The following is a 27,256-nucleotide window of genomic DNA, read 5'->3' as shown; positions in this document are numbered from 1 at the left end:
AGGATTATGGAGGCTGGGAAGTCCAAAATCTTCAGGTAGGCTGGCAGGCTGGAAACCCAGGGAAGAGTGACAGATCAAGTTCAAAAGCAGCCTAATGGCAAAATTCCCTGTTTTTCAGTGAGGTCATTGTTTTGTGTGTGTTTTTTGTTTTTTTACTTTTTAAACTCCCTTTAATAATTATTATTTCAAAAGGAAATCACAGTATATCTGGGATACATCAGAACATAATAGAATTTCATGCAAATTGAAACAACGAATTACCACAGTGTTCTTATTAAAATGGCAAAAGTTGAAAGGATTGAACTTTCAAAATATTGTAAAGTATGTGGAGGAACTGAAACTCTTATACACTGCCGAGAGAAGGTTAAATAATTCAATCTCTTTGGGAATGACTTTGGCAGTTTCTTAAAAAGTTAACTCATTTTGACTGTGATAATTGTTTCACAGCATATCCACTTTTACAATTTTAATATTTATTGCTTGTCAATTATGCCTCAATAAAGCTGGTAAAATAAACCAAAGAATTTTATAAAAGTGCATTATTGTTACACAAAAAAATATGACTTAATCAGTTAGTTCAAGAGTTGGCAAATGAAGCAATAATTTAGACCTATTGAGGCAAAAGAAAAATAAATAAAAATGAGACCAAAAGAAATGAATTATAAATTTTTGAAAATTAAAGTTGATAAATAAACCAGCAAAATATTCTTTATATAAATAAAAAATACATAAACTCCCAATGTGCATAGTAAAGAAAATGTTTAAAACTAAAAACAGAATTAACAAAAAGGAAGATTGCATAGCTTTAATAAGCTAGTTATAAGAAAGAAATATGTCAAACACTGTGAAAATAATGTTCTGGGGAAATGAAAATAACAAAATTGGCACCAAAAGTGATTTTTCACATTGAAAAGACAAAACTCAACCATGGAGGAAATGTAGAAATTTTTAATAAATTAGTCATTTTTTTAAAAAATGAGGCCTATGTAATTTGCTTTATTGGCGATTTCTTTCAAACCTTTATAAATATGCATTTCCTGTTACATTTATACTATTTATAAACAAATGGCAAAGCAATAATAATTTAAACTATTGGTCAGGATCAAATAGGCACATCAGTGGAAACATACTTAAGGTACACCTATAGAAAGAGACAAATAAAATAAGGAAATGCTGCAAAAGGGAAAATATAAGTGGACACACTATAATTATAAGATTAAATAAATATTTCTACTCTTTGAGAAAACTATACACTATTATTTCATATTCACTCAATAAATAATAAAAAGATTGACCAAGTTTTGTATTGTGTTGCTACAGTACAGGGACACTGAGTGTGTTCTTACTGTATGTACTCTTCATGGGACAGTGAGTTGATTCAGCAATGCTAGAGGAAAATTTGCTGACTCAAATTTCGTGACTAGTAATTAGTCTTGAAATTATTGTTTAAAAGAGTACAAATATGAGTGTACACATTTGTTCATGGTATCAGAGTGTATATCTGCAAAAGTTTGGCAAAAGACTAAAAACCTTCTAATGTGCATTAGTTAGATAAATTATAGCATATTCAGACACATTACTGTGCTATATAACCATTATTATGACGTGGATATATATTTATTGACATGGAGAGATATTTTTATTTTTTTATTTTTTTCGAGTTCATTACCCAACTAGATTGCTAATGTCTTGCAGGAGAGAAAATGGTTTATGCTCTTGAAATATCTGACAAAAGTTACCATTCTATTTTATCTTTTCTGTGTGTTTGTGGTTATAATTTTTGCCTGTGTTAGCATAGGTTCTCTAACTAAAATTATCTTTTTTGTTTTTAAGTTTCTTTATCTTTATTGTTGAAAACATTACAGATATCCCCTTTTTACCCTCATTGATCCCCTCCACTCCGCATCCACCCCACCCTCAGACCTTCCCCAGACCAATGTCTATATCCATGGGTTATGCTTATAGACATGTAAGTTCTTTGACTAATCCCCCCCCCCCCACTCCCTCCCCACCTTCCCTCTGAGATCCCTCAATCTGTTCCATGCTTCTATGTCTCTGGACCCATTTTGCCCATTTTGTTTATTACATTCCACATATAAGTGAGATCATGTGGTACTTGTCTTTCTCTGACTGGCTTATTTCACTTAGCATAATACTTTCTAGTTCCCTCCATGCTGTGCCAAAGGATAAAAGATCCTTCCTCTTTGCAGCTGCATAGTATTCCATGGTGTAAATGTCCCACAGCTTTTCTATCCACTCAGCTGCTGATGGGCACGTGGGCTGTTTCCAGATTTTAGCTATTGTAAACTGTGCTGCTATGAACATAGGAGCGCGTAAGTTCTTTCTGATTAGTGTTTCAGGATTCTTAGGGTATATTCCTAGAAGTGGGATCACTGGGTCAAATGGCAGGTCAATTTTTAATCTTTTGAGGAACCTCCATACTGCTTTCCATAGTGGCTGCACCAGTCTGCATTCCCACCAGCAGTGTTCCCCTTTCTCCACACCTTCGCCAGCACTTATCGTTTGTTGACTTGTCGATGGCAGCCATTCCGACAGGTGTGAGGTGATACCACATTGTGGTTTTAATTTGCATTAGTGATGTTGAGCATTTTCTCATGTGTCTCTTAGCCATTTGTATGTCCTCTTTGGAGAAGTGTCTATTTAGGTCCTTTGCCCATTTTTTAATTGGATTGTTTGTCTTCCTTTTGTTAAGTTGTATGAGTTCCTTATATATTTTGGATGTTAACCCTTTATCAGATATGTCTTTGGCAAATATGTTCTCCCATACAGTGGGCTCCCTTTTCGTTTTGTTGATGGTTTCCTTTGCTGTGCAGAAGCTTTTTATTTTGATGCAGGCCCATTTGTTTCTTTTCTTCTCAGTTTTTCTTGCCCTAAGAGATGTATCAGCAAACATATTGCTATGAGAGGTGTCTGAGATTTTGCTGCCTATGTTTTCCTCTAGGATTTTTATGGTTTCATGTCTTACATTTAAGTCTTTTATCCATTTTGAGTTTACTTTTGTGTATGGTGTAAGGTGGTGATCTAGTTTCATTTTTTTGTATGTACCTGTCCAATTTTCCCAGCACCATTTATTGAAGAGACTGTCTTTACTCCATTGTATGTTCTTTCCTCCTCAGTTAAGTATTAATTGACCATAATGGCATGGGTCAGTTTCTGGGTTCTCAGTTATGTTCCACTGACTTATATGTCTTTTCTCGTTCCAGTACCAGGCTGTTTTGATTACAGTGGCTTTGTAGTATAACTTGATATCTGGTATTGTGATCCCTCCAACTTTGTTGTTCTTTCTCAAGATTGTTGTGGCTATTCGGGGTGTTTTTTGGTTCCATATAAATTTTCGAAGTGTTTGTTCAGGTCATTGTTTCTTAAGGCCTTCAGCTGTTTGGATGAGACCCCCCAAATTATGGAGCACAATCTACTTTATTCAAAATCTTCTGATTTAAATGTTAATACCATCACAAAATACCTTCACATTAATATCTGGAGGTTTGACCATATATCTGGGTACTACTGTGCCTAGCCAAGTTGGCACACAGAAATAGCCACAACAGCAGGCTACTTATTATGAGCTTTCACTTTAGTAAAAGTGAAATAAGGTATAAATATAGATTCTTTAGGTAAAATTTACATGAAACAGGGTGCTATTTGGGATATTTTTACTTAAACTTATACCTTTCTGTATATTCTTTGCTAAAAGTTAGAACAAACAAGTATGATTATATTTCCAAATGATATTATTTCAACAGGCAATCTAAATTTAAAACTAAGATTATATTTTTGGATAATCCACTTTTAAAAAAACTATTTTTAATACATCCCAAAATTGAAACTGTAAATTATGTAGTTTTTTCTTTCTGATTTTATAAACTGAAGATATAGATTTTGAGGTTTTTTTGTTTGTTTTTCCCCATAATTTTGAAGTTACTTTGTAATTAGATAAGAATTTTAAAATCAGTAGTCAGCCTAGGTCAATTGTATAGCAGATTACAATAATGAGAACACACATGTAAGATGTTGCTAATTCCTGAATGAACTGCTTAGTATGACCACTTTCATTTAAAAGCCAGCGTGTGACACCAGACTGTTCTCAGTGGTTGCAGCTAGAGAGAGATGTAGCACTGGGCAAGTGGGAATTTCACCATTTGTTCTATATACTAAAGAATTATTAAAATCTTGTGTTAAGAACTGGCATTATTTGAATATTTTACAATATATTTTACTCAGATTTTTAATTTTTTTTTAAATTCAAGGCCAGTGTATGAATTGTATGACTAGAAATGTGTCTGTTCATCAAAAGCATCTTAAAGACTGTTATTACACTTAAGACAAAATTGTTAACTTTCTCAGTGATATTTCTTCAAAAAGAGATATCTTTTTTTTTCTAGACTCTTGATGTCAGAAATCATAATTTACCCTTTATAATGTAACTTTTATTACTGAGTGCCCATAGCCACTCAATAAATATTACTTGATTGGATAAAGGTAGTATTGGCCTTTATACTTCACTGGCTAACAGTAGATGTTGAAAGAAGTTTTTAAATGAAACAAACTTTTTTAAAAAATCATGTTTTATGATACTTTGTTTATTTTGAATATGCTCTTGCATAGTGATAAAAATTTATTATTCTGTATTGCTCTCAATCATACTTTATGAAAAATTAGTTAATTGCCTGTAAATGAGAAAATCTAGTGTTTTGTTTCAACAAGGAATTTTGCTAATTGATACTAACAGTAAGTACATTGCAGTTCTCCCTTCTGACCAGCCCTGCATGTGACAGCCTTTAGAATTATTTGAACAAACTATTTTAAGATCCTAACTCATTAGTTTGCTGATGGATAGAGATTATAAAATAAACGAGACCCACACCTGTGTTCATTTTTAACTTGAGCTTGACTTTGAAGCAGTATCTTTACAGATGAGACGCAATGTGTTTTATCCTTAGAAGCTGTTTATTACAAAGAAATGCAGTAAAGAACATTGGGAATAAAAAGATACATCCACACATGATAAAAGGGCTTTTCTCAGGTTCGTCAGTGAATCTTATCATTTTAAAGGAGAGACTCAAAAGGAATTTTAATTTTTCGTATATTCCATGGTGACTGAGTAGCACAATATGTCATAGTAGGACGTTAGATCAGAGAAATTCAAATAGATTTATTTATTTATTCTTTTTGAAAAAAATAAGGAAGTATTCCCTTCTAGCCTTGTGATAGTTCTTTTTGAAAACCTGATGACCTCAAGTCAGAAACAAAACTTTCAAGGAAGAAATGCAACGGAGCGGGGATGATGGTATATATAATTTTTGAGCCTAGACCAGGATATGAACACATCTTGCACTATTGCTAAAGGGCACTGGAATGGGAAAATTGGCTTAGCTCACCTTGAGTCAAGTCTCTTAGCTAAACTCTCCAACTGTTTCTGACCATAGAATTTATGAAACAACTTTAAAGTATCCTGCCATAGAAGTGAGGCTTTTTTCTTGTAAGCTGTAGGAGTTGTATCTTACTGACATAAATGTCTTCAAAATAAAATGGATAGGTATAATCAGCAAATATTCACAGTCTTTTCTTTTCACAGGAATTGTCAGCATAGAAAGAATGCCTTGTAACCATCATGTAGATACAGTACCAATGGTAAGGCACCCTGTTTCTGCATTGTTAAAACTGTTAAGAAGCTACAAAGTGATACTGGTTATAATAATGCCATTGTAGAAAACTTATTACCTCTCTTTTGTCAGAAGTCATATCCCTTCAGGAAAATGAACTTCATGCTTTCTAATTAATGAAGAAAATTTACTAATTTTTTTGCCAAGATATAGGAAAATAAGATCTATATCATTTTTACAGGTATTTGTTTATATTAATGTTATAAATAGAATATTTTTTAATTTAAAGATACTTTATACTTTTAATAAAGTAATGCAAATCTATTTGCAAATTGATTTATACCCTTTTTAAAATGAGTGTTATTTTGTGCACTAGCATCATTTAGAGTGAATGTTTTGTAGTAGTGGAAGAATTCCATTATGCTTCCATTTCCTCACACATCACTAGGCTTTGTTATTATCAAAGTAAAATCTTTGGTTTTAGCCCTCTTATATTACTACCAGGCAACAAAAGTCATTTAACAATTACAGTATCATTTACTATATTAAAAGTAATTATAGGACAGATGATTAAATTAAAGGAAGATGATTAAATTTTGTCTCTGCATATGATATTTATATGAACTACATATCAGTTCATAGTTCCCATTTAAAAGATTTATAAGATGACATAGACGAGAGTGTATCTTCCTCTTCTCAAAGCATAATCTTCTTATCCTTTCGAGTCAATGCAGCTCCTCATTTCCTGCTGTTAGAAAACTTTGGTAATGTCTAATATCTTTTTTAAGAAAATGAAGATAATATTCTACTATATTTGGATTTTATTGATAATATTTTCCTCCAGAGCAAATTGACTCCATTTTCTGTTCGTAATAAATCCAAATGATTAATTCAGCATATTGGATGAACTTGCTATGTGGCACTCCAGAAAAGACCAGTGTTTGAGGAATTAATCATTAGTGTGATCATAAAAAAATAGTTGGCTATAGTGTGTGTTCCGATTATCTTGAGTAGCCATAACATTATGTAAATTTTATTCTTTAATATTTAAAAATTGAAGATTAGCAATTATGGGAAACAAATTAGTTTAATGTATTTGATTCATATACTCATTGGATTATTTTGTATACTTTGAAATTTATGTTATTCCTTTAGGCGTTCCTGTGGCACCAGTGTTTACATTTCTGGGGAGTTTTTTGTACATTTGGGAACTCAGAAAAGTACAGCCTGGGAGAGTGTTTTGTCTTACCCTGCAGGCTGATTATAGATTGCCGTGTTAATTAAATGAGAAAATAATAGAACTGAATCCTCACTAATTCATGAAAAATAATAGTATTAACTTTTTCAGTAGTGAATTAAGAACAATATCTAATAGTGGTAGTTTAGGTACTGTTGGTCTTTTGATTATGTTTTCCTAGTTGGATTATTAAATGGCAGTTCCTATTATATTAATAACATTTCTACTCTCAGCAGTCAGTAAGTTATAACATACTTGGTTTATACAGGCACCCCACACACTCAGTCCTCCAGGTTTTGACTTGAGCCAAGCTTCCTTTTTGCATTTTTAAAGCTCTTCTCCTCTCTTCACTACTAACTGAGCATATTCTACTACCCCTCTGCCTCACAGCCCCCCTGCTTACTGACAGTTAACTTTGGTCCTTTTTTTATAACCTCTAAGTAGGATCACAAGTATGTTCATAACCCAATGTCCTGGAAGGTAAAGTCTGATTTTCACAGAAATATAATTGTACCTGATTTCCATCCTTTGCACAATATATGCTCTTATTTTCCTTAAAAGGATTAAGAGAAGAATATATTTAGAGATAGAAAAAAGAGGAAAAAGTCTGTCTAAAAATTTAAGGGAGGATATTTATAAGTACAAACTGTGTATTATATTGTCCCAAAAAGGAGAGATATTCCTGGGGTCTGAGAAAAAAATAGAAAGGGAATGTGCTAGGATTTCAGAATGGCTGAGGCTGGGGCCCTGAGTGACTTCTTGACCTCACACCTAACCAGCGTTTTCCAACTTATTGCCTGCACGTTACCACTCCCACGTCCCGCTTGTTCCAGGACCACACAAATGGCTTGGGTCTAGGAGAGTGTGAGATGCTAGCTACGACTCGTGCAGTGAGGGAAATGAGACTTTCTCAAGCCTCCATAGCAGGGAAAGATGCATGTCTCAACATTCCAAATTGGAATGAACTTGTCAGTGAGTATATGGTTACAGAGGACTGTAATGTGATGTAGTGTTCTTTAAGAAAATATAAGTTATCCTGAGACAGAGCCACCTCTGTACCCTTGTTCTGTGTCCCCTCTCACTCTCTTTTTAGTTTACTTTTAGTTTACTGGTTTCTTTTCATTTATTAAATGAACTTTAATATTTTTGTTGGAATTTTTTTCTTTCTGGCATAAATAATACCATATCTGTTTTTGAGATGCCTTCGATAGAAAGTAAAACACGTATCTCCACATGACATTAACCCCTGCCACCAAAACCAAGCAGACTTTGCTTATTTACTAGCTATAATCACTACTCATTTTTTTTGCATTCCGAGCTCTTAATTTAGTTTATATCTAAGAGTATGTTTTCAAGTTATATTTTCAAGAAATATAAATTGAAAGAGATATATTATCTGAGTCTACATATTTTAAAATACCTCTTAGTTGTCTTTGCACAAGACAGCTTGCAAGGATTTTGAATTATTTGAACATAGCCTTTTTCCCTGAGAGCACTGCAGAAATTGATCATCTTTTGCCTTCCAGCGTTTAGTATTTCAGGAGAGACACTGGACAGTTCTTCTTTGGTATAGGCGGCCTGTTTTGCCTGCTCATGTATTACAGATTTTCTTTTATTTTCTTTATACTTAATGTCCTAGTTCTGATATGATGGTTAAATGTATGGCTTCTTTTTACTGACTTGTCCTGAATATTACTATATTCACTCGGACATTTTAATATTATAGGAAAAGCAAATGAAACATTAGACAATCATAATATTAGATTATATGAAATTAATTAGAGCATTCCACTTTAAGAACTAGTTGCTGCACCTGCTTAGAGCCTACAGCAAATTAAGGATAATATCAGACTCAGATTAATCAGAGGTCATTGTCTGAACCCTGAAAGGTGGTGTAAAAGTTAGTTAATAGTTAAGTCGATACAGGCTTGAGTCCCATATTTACCTTAAATGAAGGACTTATTTCCAAATCAAGGAGAAATAGTAACTATCATAAGGAAGTCTTCCCTCATGTTTGATTTTTTCTTATTTGAGATGATTACATGAGGAATATAGTTAAAACATACCTGTCCTTTAATGTTCAACCATATGCACATCAGTTCCCACAGCTTTTCATACTGTGTGGTGGAATTAAACCATGGTAAGCCATGATGAATATATAAAGAATTATTTGTGATTTGAGGAGAATTGTTTTTGAATATCCTCCAGTGAAAACAAATAAGATAAAATTTAAATAGCATCAACGTGGCTTGTTGTAATCAGTCACTGATATTTGTAAAGCTTCTTTGATTCCAAGCCTGTAACACTAATTAATATTACCCCTTTCTTCTTATTTTATTCATTGATTCCACAGCCCCCATTAATGAGAACGGTTTTTCTTCTAACAAATGGACTTTTTGACAGTTTATAAAACTACAGCTTGCATTTTCACAGAAGCCTACACATCTACACAACAGGCTAAAACAAAATCCAGGCTATCTCTTGGAACACTGTTGCCATTCATCTAAGTATTGCATTAATTATTAGAAATTAAAATAGCCTAGCTGCATTGGGAATTTAAATGTTGATTTATTATTCTTTCTCATTGTAAGACCAAACTATTAATTCATTCATTCTGCAATTACACTTCTTCTGGGTTTTCCAAGGGTTTGATAAATTTTTATCACATAATTTTTCATCAGTAATAAACTTTCATGTGTTTTATTGCTTTGAAAAGGTATCTGAGATGTTTGTGATGTTGCTTGCCCTTAACACTAATGTTATTCATAAGTGTATTTATCTGAATTCTACAAATTTAACTTTATTCTGAGACCCTTGAATTTATGATATATGTATCTATTCTACCACATTTTGAGTTGTTAAGTTGTTACTGTTTAGCCTACTCTGTAGGTTCATAAGATTGCTGGATATTGCATTATTACACATTAGTATAAATACTTTATGCATGTATGTATGCAAAATACATCTTTCACATTTTAACATAATATTTGGGGCAGCTTGTTTATGGATAAATGCATGAGTTCAAATGAAATGTCTTTGATCCAAAGGAAGCACTTTATTTTCTCCAATCTGTCGAATTTTCCAGGAATTCATAGTATGTAAATTGGGGTGAATGTATCCCTATAAAACTCATAAAATAGAACCTATGGCCAATCTCTTCCTGTAGGTAATTGCAGGGTGGAGAGGGAACTGATAAACTATAAGTTTTTATAGCTTAAGTCATAAAAAAATTTGTTTTCACTTATCAATAAAGTAGCAATTCAGAGCAGTTCTATTGAAATTCAAACATAAATGCAAAATAGGTTCTCCTTTAAGACCACTGTGAGTTGCCCATACTATAATATTTTTCTTAAGTATCTATATGGTAGGTTTTTTATCCAGACATTGTAAATTATGAAGTTTATGTTGATTTTTTCCATCAGCATACTCCACTGACATTTATGTTTTTCTTAGACTTTCCCCCTTAATTCTCTTTTGACTATTCTAAATTTTTCTACCTGGCAAACTTTTAAAATTATGAAAATTTTACATTACTGGAGGACTATAACATAACAGTGGCATAATCTGAATTTATTTCCTAAATTATCAGTAAACATTAGGAATGTGCATGGAATAGTATAGTACTAAGCACCGGGTACATGTGAGAGTGGTATGGCAAAAGTAGAAATACAAAAAATGTAAAACATGCTTTGGGTCTTTGAATACCTCTTTGTCTCATTAGAAAAGTTAGCTGTAAAATGTGAAATCCCAGTACACAAAATTGATAAAAGTTCAGAGCCATAGGAATCCGATGTCATATCACCAAGGCAGCTTGTGCTCAAGTAGAAGAATGTTGGTTAGGCCTTGAGTGCTGTAGGAATTCCCGGGACTAGAGTGGTTTGGGAAGGCTGCTTAGAGAGGCTGTTTGGGAAGGTGCTACTGGATGGTAAAGAAGATGGGGTAGAAAGGAAAACGATATTCTAGACCAGAGTAACAGTGTGACCAAAGACCCATAGAAGGAAAGCACACACAGTTGACCGATGGATAGACAGTTTTACTGTAGCATGTAGCAGAGCATTTAACATGAGCTAGAAGTTTAGAAAAGGTCATTTGGGCATGATTTATAAAGATCACTGGATGTTAGATAAAGAATTAAGACTTTCTCAGTATAAACAATCGTAAGGCATTTGAGCATGAGAATATGATCACAGTGGTAGTGTTTTTATTTTATTTTTCTATTACAGTTTGCATTCAACACTATTTTGTATTAGTTTCAGGTAAACAGCACAGTGAGTAGACATTCATATACTTTACAAAGTGTTCCTTCCGATAATTCACGTGTCCACCTGGCACCATAGACAGTCACCACATCATTGTTGACTGCATTTTCTATGCTTTACCTTATATCTCTGTATCAATTTTGTGACTACCAATTAGTACTTCTTAATCCCTTCACCTTTTTTTAACCCCGCCACCCAACACCTCTCTCCTCTGGCGTCCATCAGTCTGTTCTCTGTATCTATAAGTCTGTTTCATTTTGTTTGTTTATTTGCTTATTTTGTTCTTTAGATTCTGTATGCAAGTGGTATTTGTCTTTCTGTGTCTGGCTTATTTCACTTAGCAAAATACCCTCTAAGCTCATCCATGCTGTTGCGAATGGTAAGATTTAATTCTTTTTTTATGGCCAACTAATGTTCCATTACATATATTACAAGGTGGTAATGATTTCATAAGGTTAAAATAAAAGCAGCTCATGAAATTGTAGATGGATGGAGATAGGAAGAATGTGAGTTGTGAAACTACTGTAATCCACATTTGAGGTGCTACAAGTCTGAGTAAGGAAAGAGCAGTGGAAACGGAAAAAGAGGTAGGCTTGAGAGAAAGATTTGGAGATTAGTACTGATGATAGGGACTCAAAAGAAAAGTGGTAAAAGATGATTCCAAAACTGCAGACACAGGTTACTGAGAGAATGATGACTCCATTAACAGGTTATTTTTGAAAACAGGAATGAAGGCTGATTTTTAGAAAATAATAGGTTCAATTTTAGACATGTTAAATTTCAGGTAACCAAAGGCCATGAACAAATAGAACTGTTCAGCAGAGAACTGAGAATATGGGCTGTGATCTCAGAAAAGAGGATGAGTTTGAAGATCTACATCTGTTATGTTTGATAGAGCCACACTCTACAGCTGCGGGGTGCAGAAGAGAGACCCAGTAGTCAGAAGGCTCAGGCTTCAGCTGTGGCAAGCAGATTCTTCACAAGACAGGTATCCAGGAAGGAGGCAGATGTCCAGCCCTTAGAAAAAGCTGAGTCAGGAACAAGCCTCCACCTACTCACCTCCCAGATCCATTCTCCACAAAGCTATGTATTTATCCAACATAAATATCATCATGCATTAAATATCCAGTGGTGCACCCTGTCTCCTACCTGTTTAAAGTAAGCTATTCAGCATGTCATTTGAAGCCCTTCTGCTCCCTTTCTAAACTACTGCCAGCTCTTTCCCATTGTTCTCACTCTGGCCACTCTGAGCTACTTGCAGTTCCATGCATGGTTCACACTGAAAAGTAATATTAGAAGAAGGGTTAAGAATTTGAGTCCAGAACCAAATTATCAGGTTTCAAGTCTTGCTTCAGCCACTTTTGCTCCAGGAGACGTACCTCTTTGTGCTTCAATTTCCTCATCTGTAAGTGAAGATAATAATACCTACCTGAAGGATTGTTCCCAGGAATGAGTTAAGACACATTGCATCCCAGTCAGTATATTTCTGTGTACTAGATATTGAGTATTATTTAATCACAAGAGATGGCCAGATAATGACAAGAACATATCCCAAGCCTGAGAAGATTTCTTAGGTCAGGAATCAAAGGGAAGACCCCAGGGTCCCAGATAGGTCAGGGACATCAAGAACAAGGGAATCTGATGAAGGCTGCCACAACAGCCAGTGCTATGTGCTATTGAGTTGGCTTCAGCTCCTGATGACCCTATGGACGAGGGATGTCCACAATGTCCTGTCCTCAACAGCCCTGCTCAGTTCCTGTAGATTCCTGCCTATGGCTGCTTTTATGGAGTTTATCCATCTCATATTTGGTCTTTCTTTTTTCCTGCTGCCTTCTATTTTTCCAGCATGATTGTCTTTTACAAAGAACCCTGACTTCTCATTGATATACCTGAAGTAGGACAGCTTCAGTTTTGTCATTTTTTGCCTCCAGACACCTTTCAAGCTTAATTTACTCTAGGACCCACTCATTCATGGGCCCAGGGTACTCATAAAGCTCTTCTCTAACACCATACTTCAAGTGGGTCCATTTTTTTTCCTATCAGTATTCTCCACTGCCCAGCTTTCACATTTACACATAGTAATTGTATGAGGATGTGGGTGATCTTTGCCTTGGTCTGTAATGACATATCTTTTCTGTTCGTGATCTATCCTAATTCTTTTTCTTTAGATCTCAGTAAACTTCTCCCTTAGTAAAATGTGTACTTGATCAAGAAAGGGAATTTGCATGCTCCTGTTCAGCATGATGATCTGAGCACCCTGCAGTGCATGCACATATTATTACTAGCTATTATTATATTCCCAGTCCTCATAAAGATCCTGAATAAGTTAATCATAATAATATAAAATTGTTATTTAACTTATTAATGCTCTGTTGTGAAGATTAATGATATACATGTATTGAATACTTGCTCTGTTACCAATATATCTGTATCTCTACTTTCTTTTCATCTGCATAATTCTTAGGTAGGTATTATTATTCCCATTTTATAAATTATGAAATTGAAAAGTGAAGAGGCTTGCCTAGGATCACATAGTTAGTAAACAGTCAGGAAGTTCTTTTCTTTTTTAATTAACATGCTACAGAGCCTCTGGAGTTCTTGATATTTGCATCAAGACTTTTCCAAAGACTACATTATCTGCTAATAATGGGATATTGTTAGAAGAGTTTGGGTACATTTCTAACCTCTAACACATTTCCAGTCATTCAGTTTCAACATATAAGAAAGATGTGTCAATGGTTACTAAAGAAAAAGTCCCTTTACTTGTGGGTACATTCTTTCCTGGAAAACAAAAATTAGCTCTATCTTAAAACACTGTTTTCATTAATTACTCAAGTTTTTTATTTTACTACAAATGATTAGTATCTTAGCTGTACTCTTTTTGTAGACCATTGTGGAACAAATCCATTTTCCATAAATGCAACACTTAAGGTGTTTGAGATATCTATATCATATCTATGACTTATCTTAATCTATGTTGATTTCATTCTAGTTTACTCATATTTTTTTAAAAAAAGGGCAACCGGAACTGGACTTAATATTCTGATTGTAATATGAAAAATGTAGTGGTATTATCGATTTCTATAATCTGGATACTGTGTTTGATATTGAACTTTGACCTACCATAACTCCTTGGTGTTTTAAAAGACGTGCTATCAAGACATAGCTTCCCAGTATTTATATAATGATGCCTTAGTATGCTCATCTCCAGAATGGAGATAATAATAACACCTACTTTTTAGTGTTGTTCTGTTATTTCGAGTACTGAGTGCGTGTCTGACACTAACAGTAATCTCTCAGCTATTACTGTTTAACCCTAAGTGCAGAGTTGTCCATTTATCCTTGTTGAGTTTCGTCAACTTATTTTTGACTCATTACCTAGCCTGTAAAAATTCTTTTGAATCCTGATTTTTTCCCAGCAGTGGTAAATAGGTCTGTTCTAAACTCTGTAACATTGATAAATTTAATAATGCCCCTCATTGTCTTTATTCAGAACATTAGAAAAATATTAAACAGTAAATAAAATAAAAATAGTAAAAATTTCCTTACCTGTGGGTAATTTATGTTTTTATTTATGTCACTTTGGGGGGGGGCTATTATTTAAAAGTGCCCATCAATAGATGAGTGGATAAAAAAGCTGTGGGACATTAACACCGTGGAATTCTATGCAGCTGTAAAGAAGAAGGATCTCTTGCCCTTTGGGACAGCATGGAAGGACCTGGAGAATATTATGCTAAGTGAAATAAGCCAGAGAGAGAAAGACAAATATGACATGATTTCACTCATATGTGGAATGTAATGAACAAAATAAACTGATGAACAAAATAAACTGATGAACAAAATAGTTACAGAGACATAGAAGCATGGAATAGTCTTGATGAATTTCAGAGGGAAGGGGGGGTGGGGGAGTGGGGGCGGAGAGATTAATCAAAGAATTTACATGCATATATGCATACCCTATGGATGCAGACAATAGTGTGGAGAAGGCCTGGGGGGACAGTGGGGCAGATGCCAGGTGGAAGAGATCAAGGGGGGTGGAAAGGGGGACATCTATAATGATTTCAACAATAAAGATAATTTTTAAATAAATAAAAGCAATTATAGTGTTACATGGCATTGTGCTTATCAAAGCATTTACTTGCATAATTTTTAAAATAAAATTTGATTACTTGAAGTTTTCCTGCCAGTCAGTATTAAATTTGACCCCTTTAAGGAAGCAGTAATATTGAAGAACCTAACACTTGAGTAGATTATGCCATAGAATGAAGAAAACAATTATTTAGAAAAGAAAAATTTTAACCCTCATCATCCTATGAAATATTATTCTCCATTTTTGAAGAAATTTTATCAAAAGTTACTAAACTAGTGCTCTGTTTTTCCTGGCTAGATGAACATCTACCAACTGCCACTACTGATGCTCCGTAGATCTCTTCTGCCCTGACAAACGTGTTTGAGTTTGCCCAGTTCCTTCTTCCTGTGATTCCCTTTATTCTGCCATCATCTCCGTGCCCCCAGAGATCAGTCTTTGGCAGAGATAGCAGCACAGCGTTCGGTAATGCAGGCACCTCTTGGTGTAACCACATAATTGGGTCACAGATTAGTATGATGCATAAAATTTGAGGAAAATTCCTGAAGAAAATAAAACCTCTTGTTCTGTTTTTAATGGAACTACATGAAGTTTTCTCGTCAGCATCTCTGCCTGGCAATATCTTATGGCAACATGAGCAGACTTTTCTGAGGGCACTTTTTGGATTCAGAGCCATGCCAAAATTAGAAATAAATTTTCATTTTCAGAAATAGAGTTGAATGTTAGTAGATCTATATTTGCTTTGGAAAATATGGTCACATTTATAGTGGTGGGTGTTCTACAGAAATATTTTACTGCAACACACCATTCCTCTATGATAACTCAAAGAACTTTAGGAATTGACTAATAATAATTATACCTAACATGTATTGGGCACTTACTCTGTGCCAGGGACTGTACTAAGTGTTTTTTATGTAGGTTATCTCACTTGAATGTCATAATAGTTCTCTAAGATCAAAGTGTTATCATCATTTCCCAGTAGGGAAGCTGAAACACAAAAGGTCTTAAGGGTCTTCTAGACACATTTAAATTGAATATGTTAATGCATTATGGCAGATGAGCCAACAGTATTAACTCCCTAGAAGCAGAATCAGTTTATGTGAATAAACCATTAAGATAATGCTACTCAGTGATAAAAAGCAGATTCTGTGGAAATTGGGAGCAGTTCGGGTAATATTCATAGCAACTTACACTTACAAAGGCAATTTATCGTTTTAAAAGCTCTGCTGCATACTGTATAGTATCTCCTCTGACCTTTATGGCATCACTGTAACTTGTCATGGGATTAGGCAGGGGTGGTAATGAAGGGTGTAGACAACAACTACCACTGGAAAGGCTGACCAGATCGACAGAGAAAAAGGAGTATGAAGGTCTTGATTTCAGGAGGGACATTGCCCAACACGGATTCCTTCCTCTTAATAGATCTGCCATGGAAGCTATCTAAGAAAGCCAATTTAAAATTTTTTTTCTTGGAAATATCCCATTCACCCACCAAGAAATTTTAATCAGATATGATTTAAGTTAGTGGATAAAGTCATAGTTGATTTCCTAGGAGTAATGGCACTTCGATTCTAATAGCTGTGGGGTGAGTTAAAGACATAAGTAGTAGAGAGTGCTCTGGATGTGAGAAGGGGATCTTGGGGCTTGGTGGGAAGAAAGGGGCCCAAAAGCTGTGGTTTTCTAGTGCACTGGCAGAGTCACCTGTGACCTTGAGAAAGGAAATTATAAACACCTGCTACACTTCAAACTATGCTACCCACATGCCACAGACAGCTGTTTAAAGAGCAGGAGTGAAGGAATGAGAAGGTAATTTTGAATATCACCCAAGAATGAGATGATTGGGCTTCCTGTCTTCTTCCTTGAGACCTACTTGTAAAGCTCATTGTGTACCCTTCAGTTTCAGCTGACACCGAAGTATGAATGACTCCTCAGTTGATGTTTCTCATCTTAATTATTCTTTCTTTTCTTTTCTTCTTTCCATTAGAAAAATCTTTATAATAAGCACTTAGGGTGTTAACCATTTGGTAACCCAAAGAACCTAAAAATGAAAACAGCTCAATAAAATTGCTGTCTTCCCCGCAACTTCATTGTGTCTTTCCAGTTTAATTTCCTGTCAGTGGTAATACCAGCAGCCTGGTTCCTACCAGCAAAACCTTGGTGATATCTGAAGCATATCTGTTTCCTATATATTGCTCTCTCGTGTTATACTTCCATTTCCATAGCCAGAACCCAGGCTCTCCCCTCTGACATGGGGAGGGGTGGCCTCTTCTGTACTCTTGCTTGTATCTGTTGCTTAATCATCACAACTAACTTCACCTCCCATGGCCATAATTTCTATGATGTTCTTTTTTTTAATAGCTTCACTTAGATTTAATTCACATAGCATACAATTTACACTTTTAAAGCCTACAATTCATTGTGTTTGAATTATACACAGAGTTTTGCAACCATCACCACTTTAATTTTAAAACATACTCAATATGATCCCCCCAAAGAAATCCCATACTCATTAGTAGTCACACACCCCCCCTTCCATTGCTTTCTCTCCCTAGCCCCTGGCAAATACAAAACTTCTTTCTGTCTCTATGGATTTGCCTGTTCTGGATATTTTATATAAATGCAGTTATATCATATATGACTTTTTGTATCTGACTTCTTTCACTTAGCATAATGTTTTCAAAGGTCTTCTGTGTTGTAGCATGCATCAAAATTTCATTCCTTTTTATGGCGGAATAATATTCTGTTACGTGGATATAACATTTTATGAATCCTTTAATCCACTGATGAGCATTTGAGTTGCTTCCGTTTTTAGCTGTTATGAATAATGCTGTATGAACATTCACATACAGGTTTTTGTGTGGCCATGCTTTCAGTTCCCTTGGGTACATATTTAGTACTAGAGTTGCTGCATCATGTTACCTGTATGTTTAACATTGTGAGGAACTGTCAGAATGTTCTCCAAAGTGGCTCTGAACCCTTTTACAATCCCCCGGCCATGTATGAGGGTTTCAGTTTCTCCACAGCCTCATCAACACTTGGTATTGTCTTTGTTATTATAGCCATCCTTCTGGGTAGGGAGTGGTACCTTCTGATTTAGATTTGTATTTCCTTAATTACTAAGGATGTGAGCATCTTTGAAAGTGCATCTTCTTTGGAAAATCTATTCATATCCTTAGCCCATTTTCTAATTTGGCAAATTACTATATTTTACTATATAATTGTATAAGATATTTTTTCTAATATATGTCATATATATGTTTATGTATATATTGGACTCAGCTTATATCAAATGTAGAAATAAATTTTGTTTTTAGGAATGTAGTTGAAGTTAGCAGATCTATTAGGATGGAAATCAATGAAATAGCAAATAGAAAAAGAATAGAGAAATTAATTAAGCCAAAAATTGGTTTTTTGAAAGGTCAAAAAATTTAACAAAACCTTAGCTGGACTGACCCCAGGGGTGAAATAGGTAACACCCAAATTAATAAAATCAGGGATGATAGAGGAGATACCACTTCTGGCTTTGGAGAAATAAAAGTGCTAATATACTATGCAGCTATAAAAAAGAAGGATCTCTTACCCTTTGGGACAGCATGGATGGAACTGGAGAGTATTATGCTAAATGAAATAAGTCAGTGAAAGAAAGACAAGTACCACATGATCTCACTCATACGTGGAATTAATAAACTGATAAGCAAAATAGATCCAGAGACGTAGAAGCATGGAACAGACTAAGGGATCTCAGAGGGAAGGTGGGGGTGGGGAAGTGGGGGGGAGAGGTTAATCAAAGAATGCATATGCTTGTATGCACAACCTATGGACAGACATTGGTATGGGGAAGGCCTGGGGGGGGGGGGATGCGGGGTGGAGGGGATCAATGGGGGCGAAAAGGGGACATCTGTAATACTTTCAACAATAAAAATAAATTTGAAAACAACAAATTTTAAAATAAAATATTATCAACTGTGTGATGGCAAATCAAATAACCTAGATGAAAGGGACAAATTCATAAATTCATAAAAAGACACAACTTAAAACTGACTTGAAGAAGAAAAAAGAAATATGCATAGACTTGTAAGATTAAAGTGATTGAATTAGCAATCCAAAAACTTCCCACAAAGGAAATCTCAGGGACAGAATGCATCATTGGTGAATTGTAAAAAGTCTTTTAAGGAGGACAAAATGTCAATCTTTTACAAACTCTTCCAAAAATTAAAAGAGGAATGAACATTTTCCAATTCATTTTATGGAGTCAGTATTACTCTGATCCCAAAACTAGACCAGAACACTACAGACCAAAATATCTTATGAATATTAATATAAAAGCATCAGTAAAATACTAGTTAACAGAATCTACAATATATAAAAAAGATTATACACCATGACCAAGTAGGATTTGTTCCAGGAATGACAGGAAGATTTAACATGAAAATCAGTCAGTGTAATAGACATATTAATAGCATTAGGCACAAAAACCCACACAATAATGTCAATAGATATAGGAAAAGCACTTAACATGATCCACCACCCTTTGTATAGCCTTTATCAGGTTTAGGAAGTTCCATTGTATTCTTACTTTGTTGAGTATTTTTATGGGGAAAGGATGTTGGCCCCTGTCATTTTTTCATCATTCTTTTTTCTTTCTGTTTCTCAGACTAGATAATCTCAGTTTGCTTATCCCAAAACTTCACTGATTCTTTCCTCTGCCAATTCAAATCTCCTGTTGAGCCGGTCATTCTGTTGGAATATTGTACTTTTGAACTCCATACTTTCTATTTTTTAAAATAATTTCTAGCTTTCTATTGATATTTTTTATTTGCTGAGATACCATTCTCATACTTCCTCTTAATTCTTTAGTCATGATTTTCGTTAGGCCTTTTAACTATGTAAAATCTTTTTAAAATCTTTGTCTAGTAAATCTAATATCTGGGCTTTCTCAGGGACAATTTTTATTGACTTCTTTAATTCCTGTGTAGGGTTATACTTTACTGGGGTTTTTTATGTCTTGTAAATTTTTTATTGCTAACTGGGCCTTTGAGATAATATAATGTGGCAAACCTGGAAATCAGATTCTCTATCCCACCCTTCTGTGGTCTTTTTTGTTGTTGTTACTCTTACTACTTATTTAGTTAGTGAATGTCCTGGAGTAATTCTATATAAAGTCTATATTTTTTGTGTTGTGCGACCACTGAAGTGTCCATTTAGTTAGCTTAGCAGTCAGCTAATGACTGGACAGTCATTTCCTTAAATGCCCAGAACCAAGTCCTGTCGCCTTTCCAAGGGGCTCTGTGTGTTGGGACACGATTTTAGTTACTTCACTTGGAAGTTTATAACTGCCTTACAAAGATTTCACTCTCTGCTTACAGACTGTCAGGGTCAGCCACAGGTGAAGGATTAGAGCCTTCTCTGGTCTTCCCTGGGCGCACACACAGTCCTGCCCTTGCACGTGGCCTTCTACATTTCCAGGAGTGCCTTGGAGCTTTTCAGAGTACCCTATAGAGATGTCATTTTCCTTTTAATTTTTTGGCCATCCCCTTATTTGTCCTAACTTGTACCACTACCTATGTTACAACTGATTGTTTTTGACAAATGCCCTAGGGCTGTGACTGTTCACACAGCAGGCTCTGAGTCACATCAAATAAAGACAAGCCCTGAGAATGGAGCTTTTCAGGGGCTGCCACATAGGTCCTATAGTGTCACTTCTCTGGAGATGGAGCTTTGGAGGCACTCTGAACCTGTTCCACCCTCTCCTGTGACTGCTAGCCTGCTAGTTTTCAGAGTTACCATAGTTGGGAGTCTGTTGGTCTCTAAGGCAACCATGGAGCTGGCAAGAGGGTAATGAAAATAGGGCAGCTTAAAACTCCACAGAGCTTGCTGTGTTTACCAAAATTTAACTGTTTTTCTTGAATTGCTGCTTGGATTGTTATAAACATTTGGCTTATTGTCAGAGTTCTTAAAAAGTTGAGTTTGACTATTTTTCCCAGTGTTCTTGCTTATGTGAAAGAGCCAATTTTCATTACTCCCCCATTCCAGAAGTACTTCCCCTCTACTCATTTGTCTCTAAGCTCAGAATATTATATTTGCTTCTTAAAAATTGCTGAATTCTATTTTGTCATTTGAATTATTGTTTGGTACATTTTAGAGCCTCCTGTTCAACTGTCCACATCTCCATATGTGTCACAATTACAATTATATGCTAAAGAAGGGACATTTTCCATTAAGCTGCTTCATTAACCTTCTACTAATATATTCGTATCTTTACCCCACTAAACCAAATGCTCACATATGTATACATGAGCTTTTCCTAGAATATTTGGATTGATGTTAGAATTAGAAATAGACAAGCCTCAGTGTTTAAGTAGATGCCAATTAAATAGTAATGTCTGGCTGTCTGAATCATAAATTTAAATTTCTACTTAAATTTATTACTCAAGATTCCTTCACAAAGTCTTTCCATATTAGCTCTACCTATAGTCATTTCAGTAATTCCTTCTACCCTTAAATATAAAATGCAGTGATGAAGTGGCTACACATATCGATATACATAGATAAGCTGTTACCTTAGCCCGATTTCAATTTCCCAGTTTGGTGGCTTCAACAAGTTGTGACTGAGAAGCTGAAGAAAAGTGCTGTGATGATCTTCAGGTGCCTTCTTTAATAGAATTACCAAGGTTTTAAGACCCTTCTTTTGGCATAATCTTAAGGAAAGCTACAGGCAGTGAACCAAGCATCCTTGTGTTTGCTTCTTTACACGAAGGCCTCTAACTTCAAACTTAAATATGTCAGTTTAATGATTAAAAGCATAGGCTTAAGAGAAGAGCAGACCTGCTAACACCTAGAATCTCCCAACTGTGTGATTTAGACAAATAATAATTCTTTTAGTTTATAATTAAGGAACCAAAGGTTGTACACAATTATGTATATATACATATATATATGAACTATATAGTGTAAAATATATTTTGTACAATATATATGATATATATGCACTATATAATATATTATAAAATGTATCTAATATATAGTGTATATATATAATATATAATATATTATATATTATAAAATATATATAAATGCTTAGCAAATCCCTGGCACATAGTAAGCATTAAGTAAATGGTAGATACATGTATTTTCAGATATATCTAGACAGATATGCAGGCATATCCATAGCATAGCAGATTATTAAACAATAAGAGTAGATGTACATTATGCTGAGAAAAACCCAAACTAAGATTTATTTATTTGTTTTAGAACTAGTAAATTTTAAAACCTTGGTTGAATAAAACTAAAACATCTAAATGAGATATTTTTAAATAAGATATTTCATAAAACCAAGCAGATTATTATAAAGGTATTAATTTATGCTAAACTTTAAGAATAAATATTTTTTAAGCATATAATATTTGAAACAATTTTTCTTAATTATAATTATAATTTTTCTTAATTATATCCTGAGCATTTTCAGGTCAAAAACTGTATGCTTTATTTCTTTATTTCCCCTACTAATGTGTGTACAGTGCCATATGTGTAGCACACACTGGAGATATTTATTATAGGAATGAGATGTTAATTTATGTTTTTAGAAATTGTTTATAATTTTAATGAATTTTGTTAATAAATTTAACAAATGTCCTTAGGAGTGCTCTTTAGTAGTTCTTAAAAGTTTCTGTACAGATTGTCTTGATATATCAAGGACTACAACTCTGTTACTGGAGTTGGTACTCAGAAAATCTTGCAAGTGCCATTAACCGTCAAAAAGAGACTTGATTTCATTCTCAAAAGAGTTGTCTCCACACCTCATGTTATTTTTAAATAATAGGTCTGTTATATCTATTATGTATATATTTAAGCACAGAAAAATAGACCTATACCTCACTCTAAAGGACAGCAATGGAAATTATAACTCACTTAGACATTTTTGAGTTTCTATAAGTGCCTATTCAAGTTTAGAAGGGGCTTTTCTAAAGTAGTTTTGTAGCAGTTCACACAGGTCTGACTATTTGAAGATCCTTTTATAATTTACATGTTTATATTTGTTTATTTTTGTTTTTTAATATTTATATATTCTAATTTATATCCATAACAAACTTTAATTAATAATTTTTTAATATTTACAAATTTGTATGTTTATATATTTTTAAAAAGTTTTTACTACCTCTCACAACACTGGTGGCTATGAAAAAGACCTGGCCAGAACAATAGCATCTACAGGTAAATAAAACCAAGTAATAAATGCAGTAGGATAAAAAAAAAAAAGAATATTTCATTTGTTATAAGGGGCATATTTCTATACATAACCTCTCTAAATCACTGCTTTAAACTATGAATTATAAAATTTATAACTACTAAAACTGAGTATCTACAAATTACGGATAATATGTTATTTGCAAATATTTGAATTTATTTTCGTTTAAAAATATTGTCTGTGTCTAGTGGTGTTTTTTTACTAGTAATTTTAGATTTACTCACACTCATAGTTCATTAAGGTAATTTTTAAAAATTTATAATTTCCTGAAGTAATTTATAAATTATTTTAATATTAGTGTGCACCCTGTTAAAATTTATTGTCATCTTCAAACTAGAGAGACACAAGAGTAACTAGTACAAATATTAAAGGTATCCCTCTTTTAAAAAGGGCCAACAGACCAAAAACAATGAAACACCCAATGAAATGGAAACTCCCTGAGGGCAGAGATTTTTGTCTGTGTTGTTCACTTTGTTCCCAGCTGTAAAAGCAGCTGAGACACAATAGGTACCTAATAATTATTGCTGGGTAGAGAAATTTAATCTTTCAATTTTGCTTATTTTTCTATTTTAAAAAGTTTGCTAATCCTTAAGAGGTTACTGTGACTCTCAAATGATTACTATGACTCCTAGTTGCAGTTTGAGCATGACCTTGTTGAAAAAATGACGAAGTAGATGTCAAATTACTCAGATCTGAAGCAGGTCAGCATTTCAGTGAGAGGAGGGAAACTAAGAAAGAAGTAAAACTAATAGGAAAGGAGGAACGGGTTTACTTGTAAGCTTTGCCAGTAACAATTTGGTATAAGATTTGGCTTTGTATTTTAAATTGTTTCTCACCCATTCAGTTGCATCACTTGATATGTACAAAAGAATAATGTGCATGTTTTATAAAATAGGTCAAAATGAAGTATTAACTAAACTTTAGGTATATCAGAATCACCTGCAAGGCTTGTTAAAACTCAAACCAAGTGATTTCAGCTTGTCTGGAATGGGGCCCAAGAATTTGCATCTCTAACAAGTTTCCGTGTAATGTGCCACCTGTGGTCTAGAGACCTCACTTTAATGTAAATTATCATAATTCTCTGTTTACTATCCCTCCCAAGAAAGAAAATTAAAGTGCACTATCATTTTCTTTGCTAATAACAAATATATAGTCTAGTCTATAAAGGTCTGCATCATTCTCTTGATTTTTTTTAAGGAAATAACCAATAAAAAGCTTTTGTCAATGAAGCACTAATAAAATTCACTGTAACAACGTATGCGAAGTGTGATTTCTGTAAGAAAAGGCTTAATTGATACTAATCACCTTATAAAATGAGTAGCTTATTTGTGAAATCCAAAGGTCAGGCCATCCCTATTTGTCCAAGAAGAAAGAAGTATTTCCACATGTTAAATTCAGAAGAAACACTTATCCTTATTGTTGTAATTGTTACTCAAGGTTTTCCTGTGTAGTGTTGCTGCAGTCAAACTAGCTTTTCCAATGTATTATTACAGGTAATACAGCCACACTATTATCCACCGGGTTAAAATGTTGAATTTACTTTAAAATTTATGAATGCTGTTTTTTTGGAATAGTTATTTGAGTACCTTGTATGATCAAATTTTAAAGCTGGAAAGTATACCAGATTATCACCTGCTTCCCTCCCCTAGTTTACAAACATTCAGTTTGAGTGTTCTGTAATATGTTAGGTTTGGAGGCCCGCACAGAACTAGAAACTCACTGTCTTGATTCCTAGTTTGCTATTCTTTCCATTTCCCTTGGTGTTTACTTTACCAAAAGGTATTTGTAATCAAATATTTTCAAATATTTGTTTGATGAAGTGTTTAAGATTCATATATACTAGCATTATATAGCAGGATAGGAACAGATAGTTTGTCTGGTACAGAGACAATAAACTTTGTGCAACTATTTACATTCTTTATCTCTGTTTTCTTAATCTATTATTATCCAGATAAGATCAGTTAAAAATGATAGGGCCTTGGTTTCTTTTTTATAAATATGTTTAGGATCGTCTTACATAGTAGTATTCATGGAAATAATCATAAAGACTATATATATTTCTATCACATGATGCTAGAAATAGGGCTGTGTGTTTCTTTATTCCTCTGGTGAAATAAAATACAGTCCCCGTGTCTCTATAGTAAAGGAGTCATTTGAATATTTAATAACATACTTCTGTAGAATTCAGGATTTATTGTTAAATTTTGTTTTCTAACTTTTTTTATCTGCTCTATTTTTCTATTTCTATTTTAATAGTAGAGACCAAATATTCCTTTATTGACATTATTGAGAAATAAGATCTTCTTAAAGATTATTTCACTTGTTACATAATTACTGGGGGGCAGTGGGCAGGCGCAGCTGGGGCAGGAGCTGGGACCATGCCCAGAGACTGTCCAGTAGCAGCATGACGCACTGCCAAGCACACTGATCCTCTAGTGCATGGTGGCTGGTGACAGGGCAGCGGGCAAGATGTGCTACTCATGAGCTATGCCAGTGACACCTAAACAGAGGAGTAGGTACCCACCGTCTTCCACTCCTACACAGTCAACATCACCATTTGGGTGCAAACGGTACCTCCTGGGACTCTGGGACACAGTAGACAGACAAATTATGATCACCCAGCAAGACCATAATCGCCTGAGGCCTCTCTCTCATCCAGTGACTGATGTCTCCCTTATATGCTTCTCTGCGGTCCGTCTAGCCTCATTCACAGTGTAAAAGGAGCAGGTACCAGAGCCTGAGGGATACATACCAAATGCCCTCTTTCAGCAGCAGCTCACATCGATCTCTGAGGTGACCCAAAAACTTTGGCATGACTGAATAAGAAAGAAAAGCCTATATATGTGGAACAGAACCGAAACAGTTCCAAGATAGGAGCATGCTGCTTTGTTCGGGGTTCAGCTTTAACCCAGAAGGGCCTGAAGGCTGTATTTGATGAGGCTGTCAGAGCCGCTTTAACACTCAGGAAACACGCAGGGGAAGAAGAATAGGATCGGGATGTATAAACTGTTGAAATGGTCCATTTCTCAGATAGCATACGAAATGCTACATTATACCCAGACCACTTATAAATAGTGAAGCAGTTTAAAACTTGATGTGGGTGTGGGGGTTGGAGGGGTTGGAGGGCTGTCCTCGGAATTCTGTAAAATTCATTAAGAGTGTTTCCTAAATGTCCAGGAAGCAACAAACAGAATCTGAAGCCACAATCCATTATAAATACTTGATCTCAGCTGACTCTGATCTGCATATGCATGAGATAAAACTCCATAAAGGAAGAACCATTCGAAAGTAGTAGGCTGCACAGCAGGATGGGAATAATTCACATTCCTAACAGCCAGAATGAAAAAACCTCCTAATATATGGGGCGAGTAGAGTTATCAGGAGGATAATCTACACCCTGGAAATGGGGGTTTATTGAATCCTAGAGGAAAGTCTGTCTAAATCTACTCTAACAAGACTTAAAAGCAAACCTGGAAAGGGTCAAAATGATCTCAGATAACTACATGCCCAAAAAAAGGTCCAACACACTTTAAAGGAATACAAGAAAATCCAGCACTCGCCACAGTAACATTCACATGTATTAGTTTTCTAGGGATGTTGTAACAACTTACCACAACTTGGTGTGGCTTCAAACAGAAATGTATTCTCTCACTGTTCTGGAGGCCAGCGCCTCAAATTAAGTTAAGCAAGGAGAAAGCAGAGGGAGAGTGGTGTGATCCGGATGCCGCACTGGCTGCGGGTGGCGCAGAGAAGTTCCCCGACCTTGAGGGGCCAGCCGAAGCCGTGCTGGAGGAGGGCGAGCTC

General features: G+C 34.8%; 1 protein-coding gene and 1 pseudogene across 1 annotated transcript in view; both read left to right on the top strand.

The window, feature by feature from the left end:
- The window catches only part of AHI1 (Abelson helper integration site 1), a 138,513-nt gene that overhangs the window by 81,678 nt on the left and 29,579 nt on the right, over nt 1-27,256 (top strand). The window contains exon 20 of the mRNA XM_087817772.1: nt 5,597-5,652. Within this exon, the coding sequence (XP_087673898.1) occupies nt 5,597-5,652 (56 nt within the window). The remainder of the gene's footprint in view (nt 1-5,596; nt 5,653-27,256) is intronic.
- Nucleotides 12,005-26,465, top strand: LOC148093135 (rho-related GTP-binding protein RhoQ pseudogene; annotated as a pseudogene).

This window comes from Miniopterus natalensis, chromosome 5 (assembly GCF_054644295.1).
Source record: "Miniopterus natalensis isolate mMinNat1 chromosome 5, mMinNat1.hap1, whole genome shotgun sequence".
Lineage (NCBI taxonomy): Eukaryota > Metazoa > Chordata > Mammalia > Chiroptera > Miniopteridae > Miniopterus > Miniopterus natalensis.
This window is presented reverse-complemented; position numbering and strand designations above follow the sequence as displayed.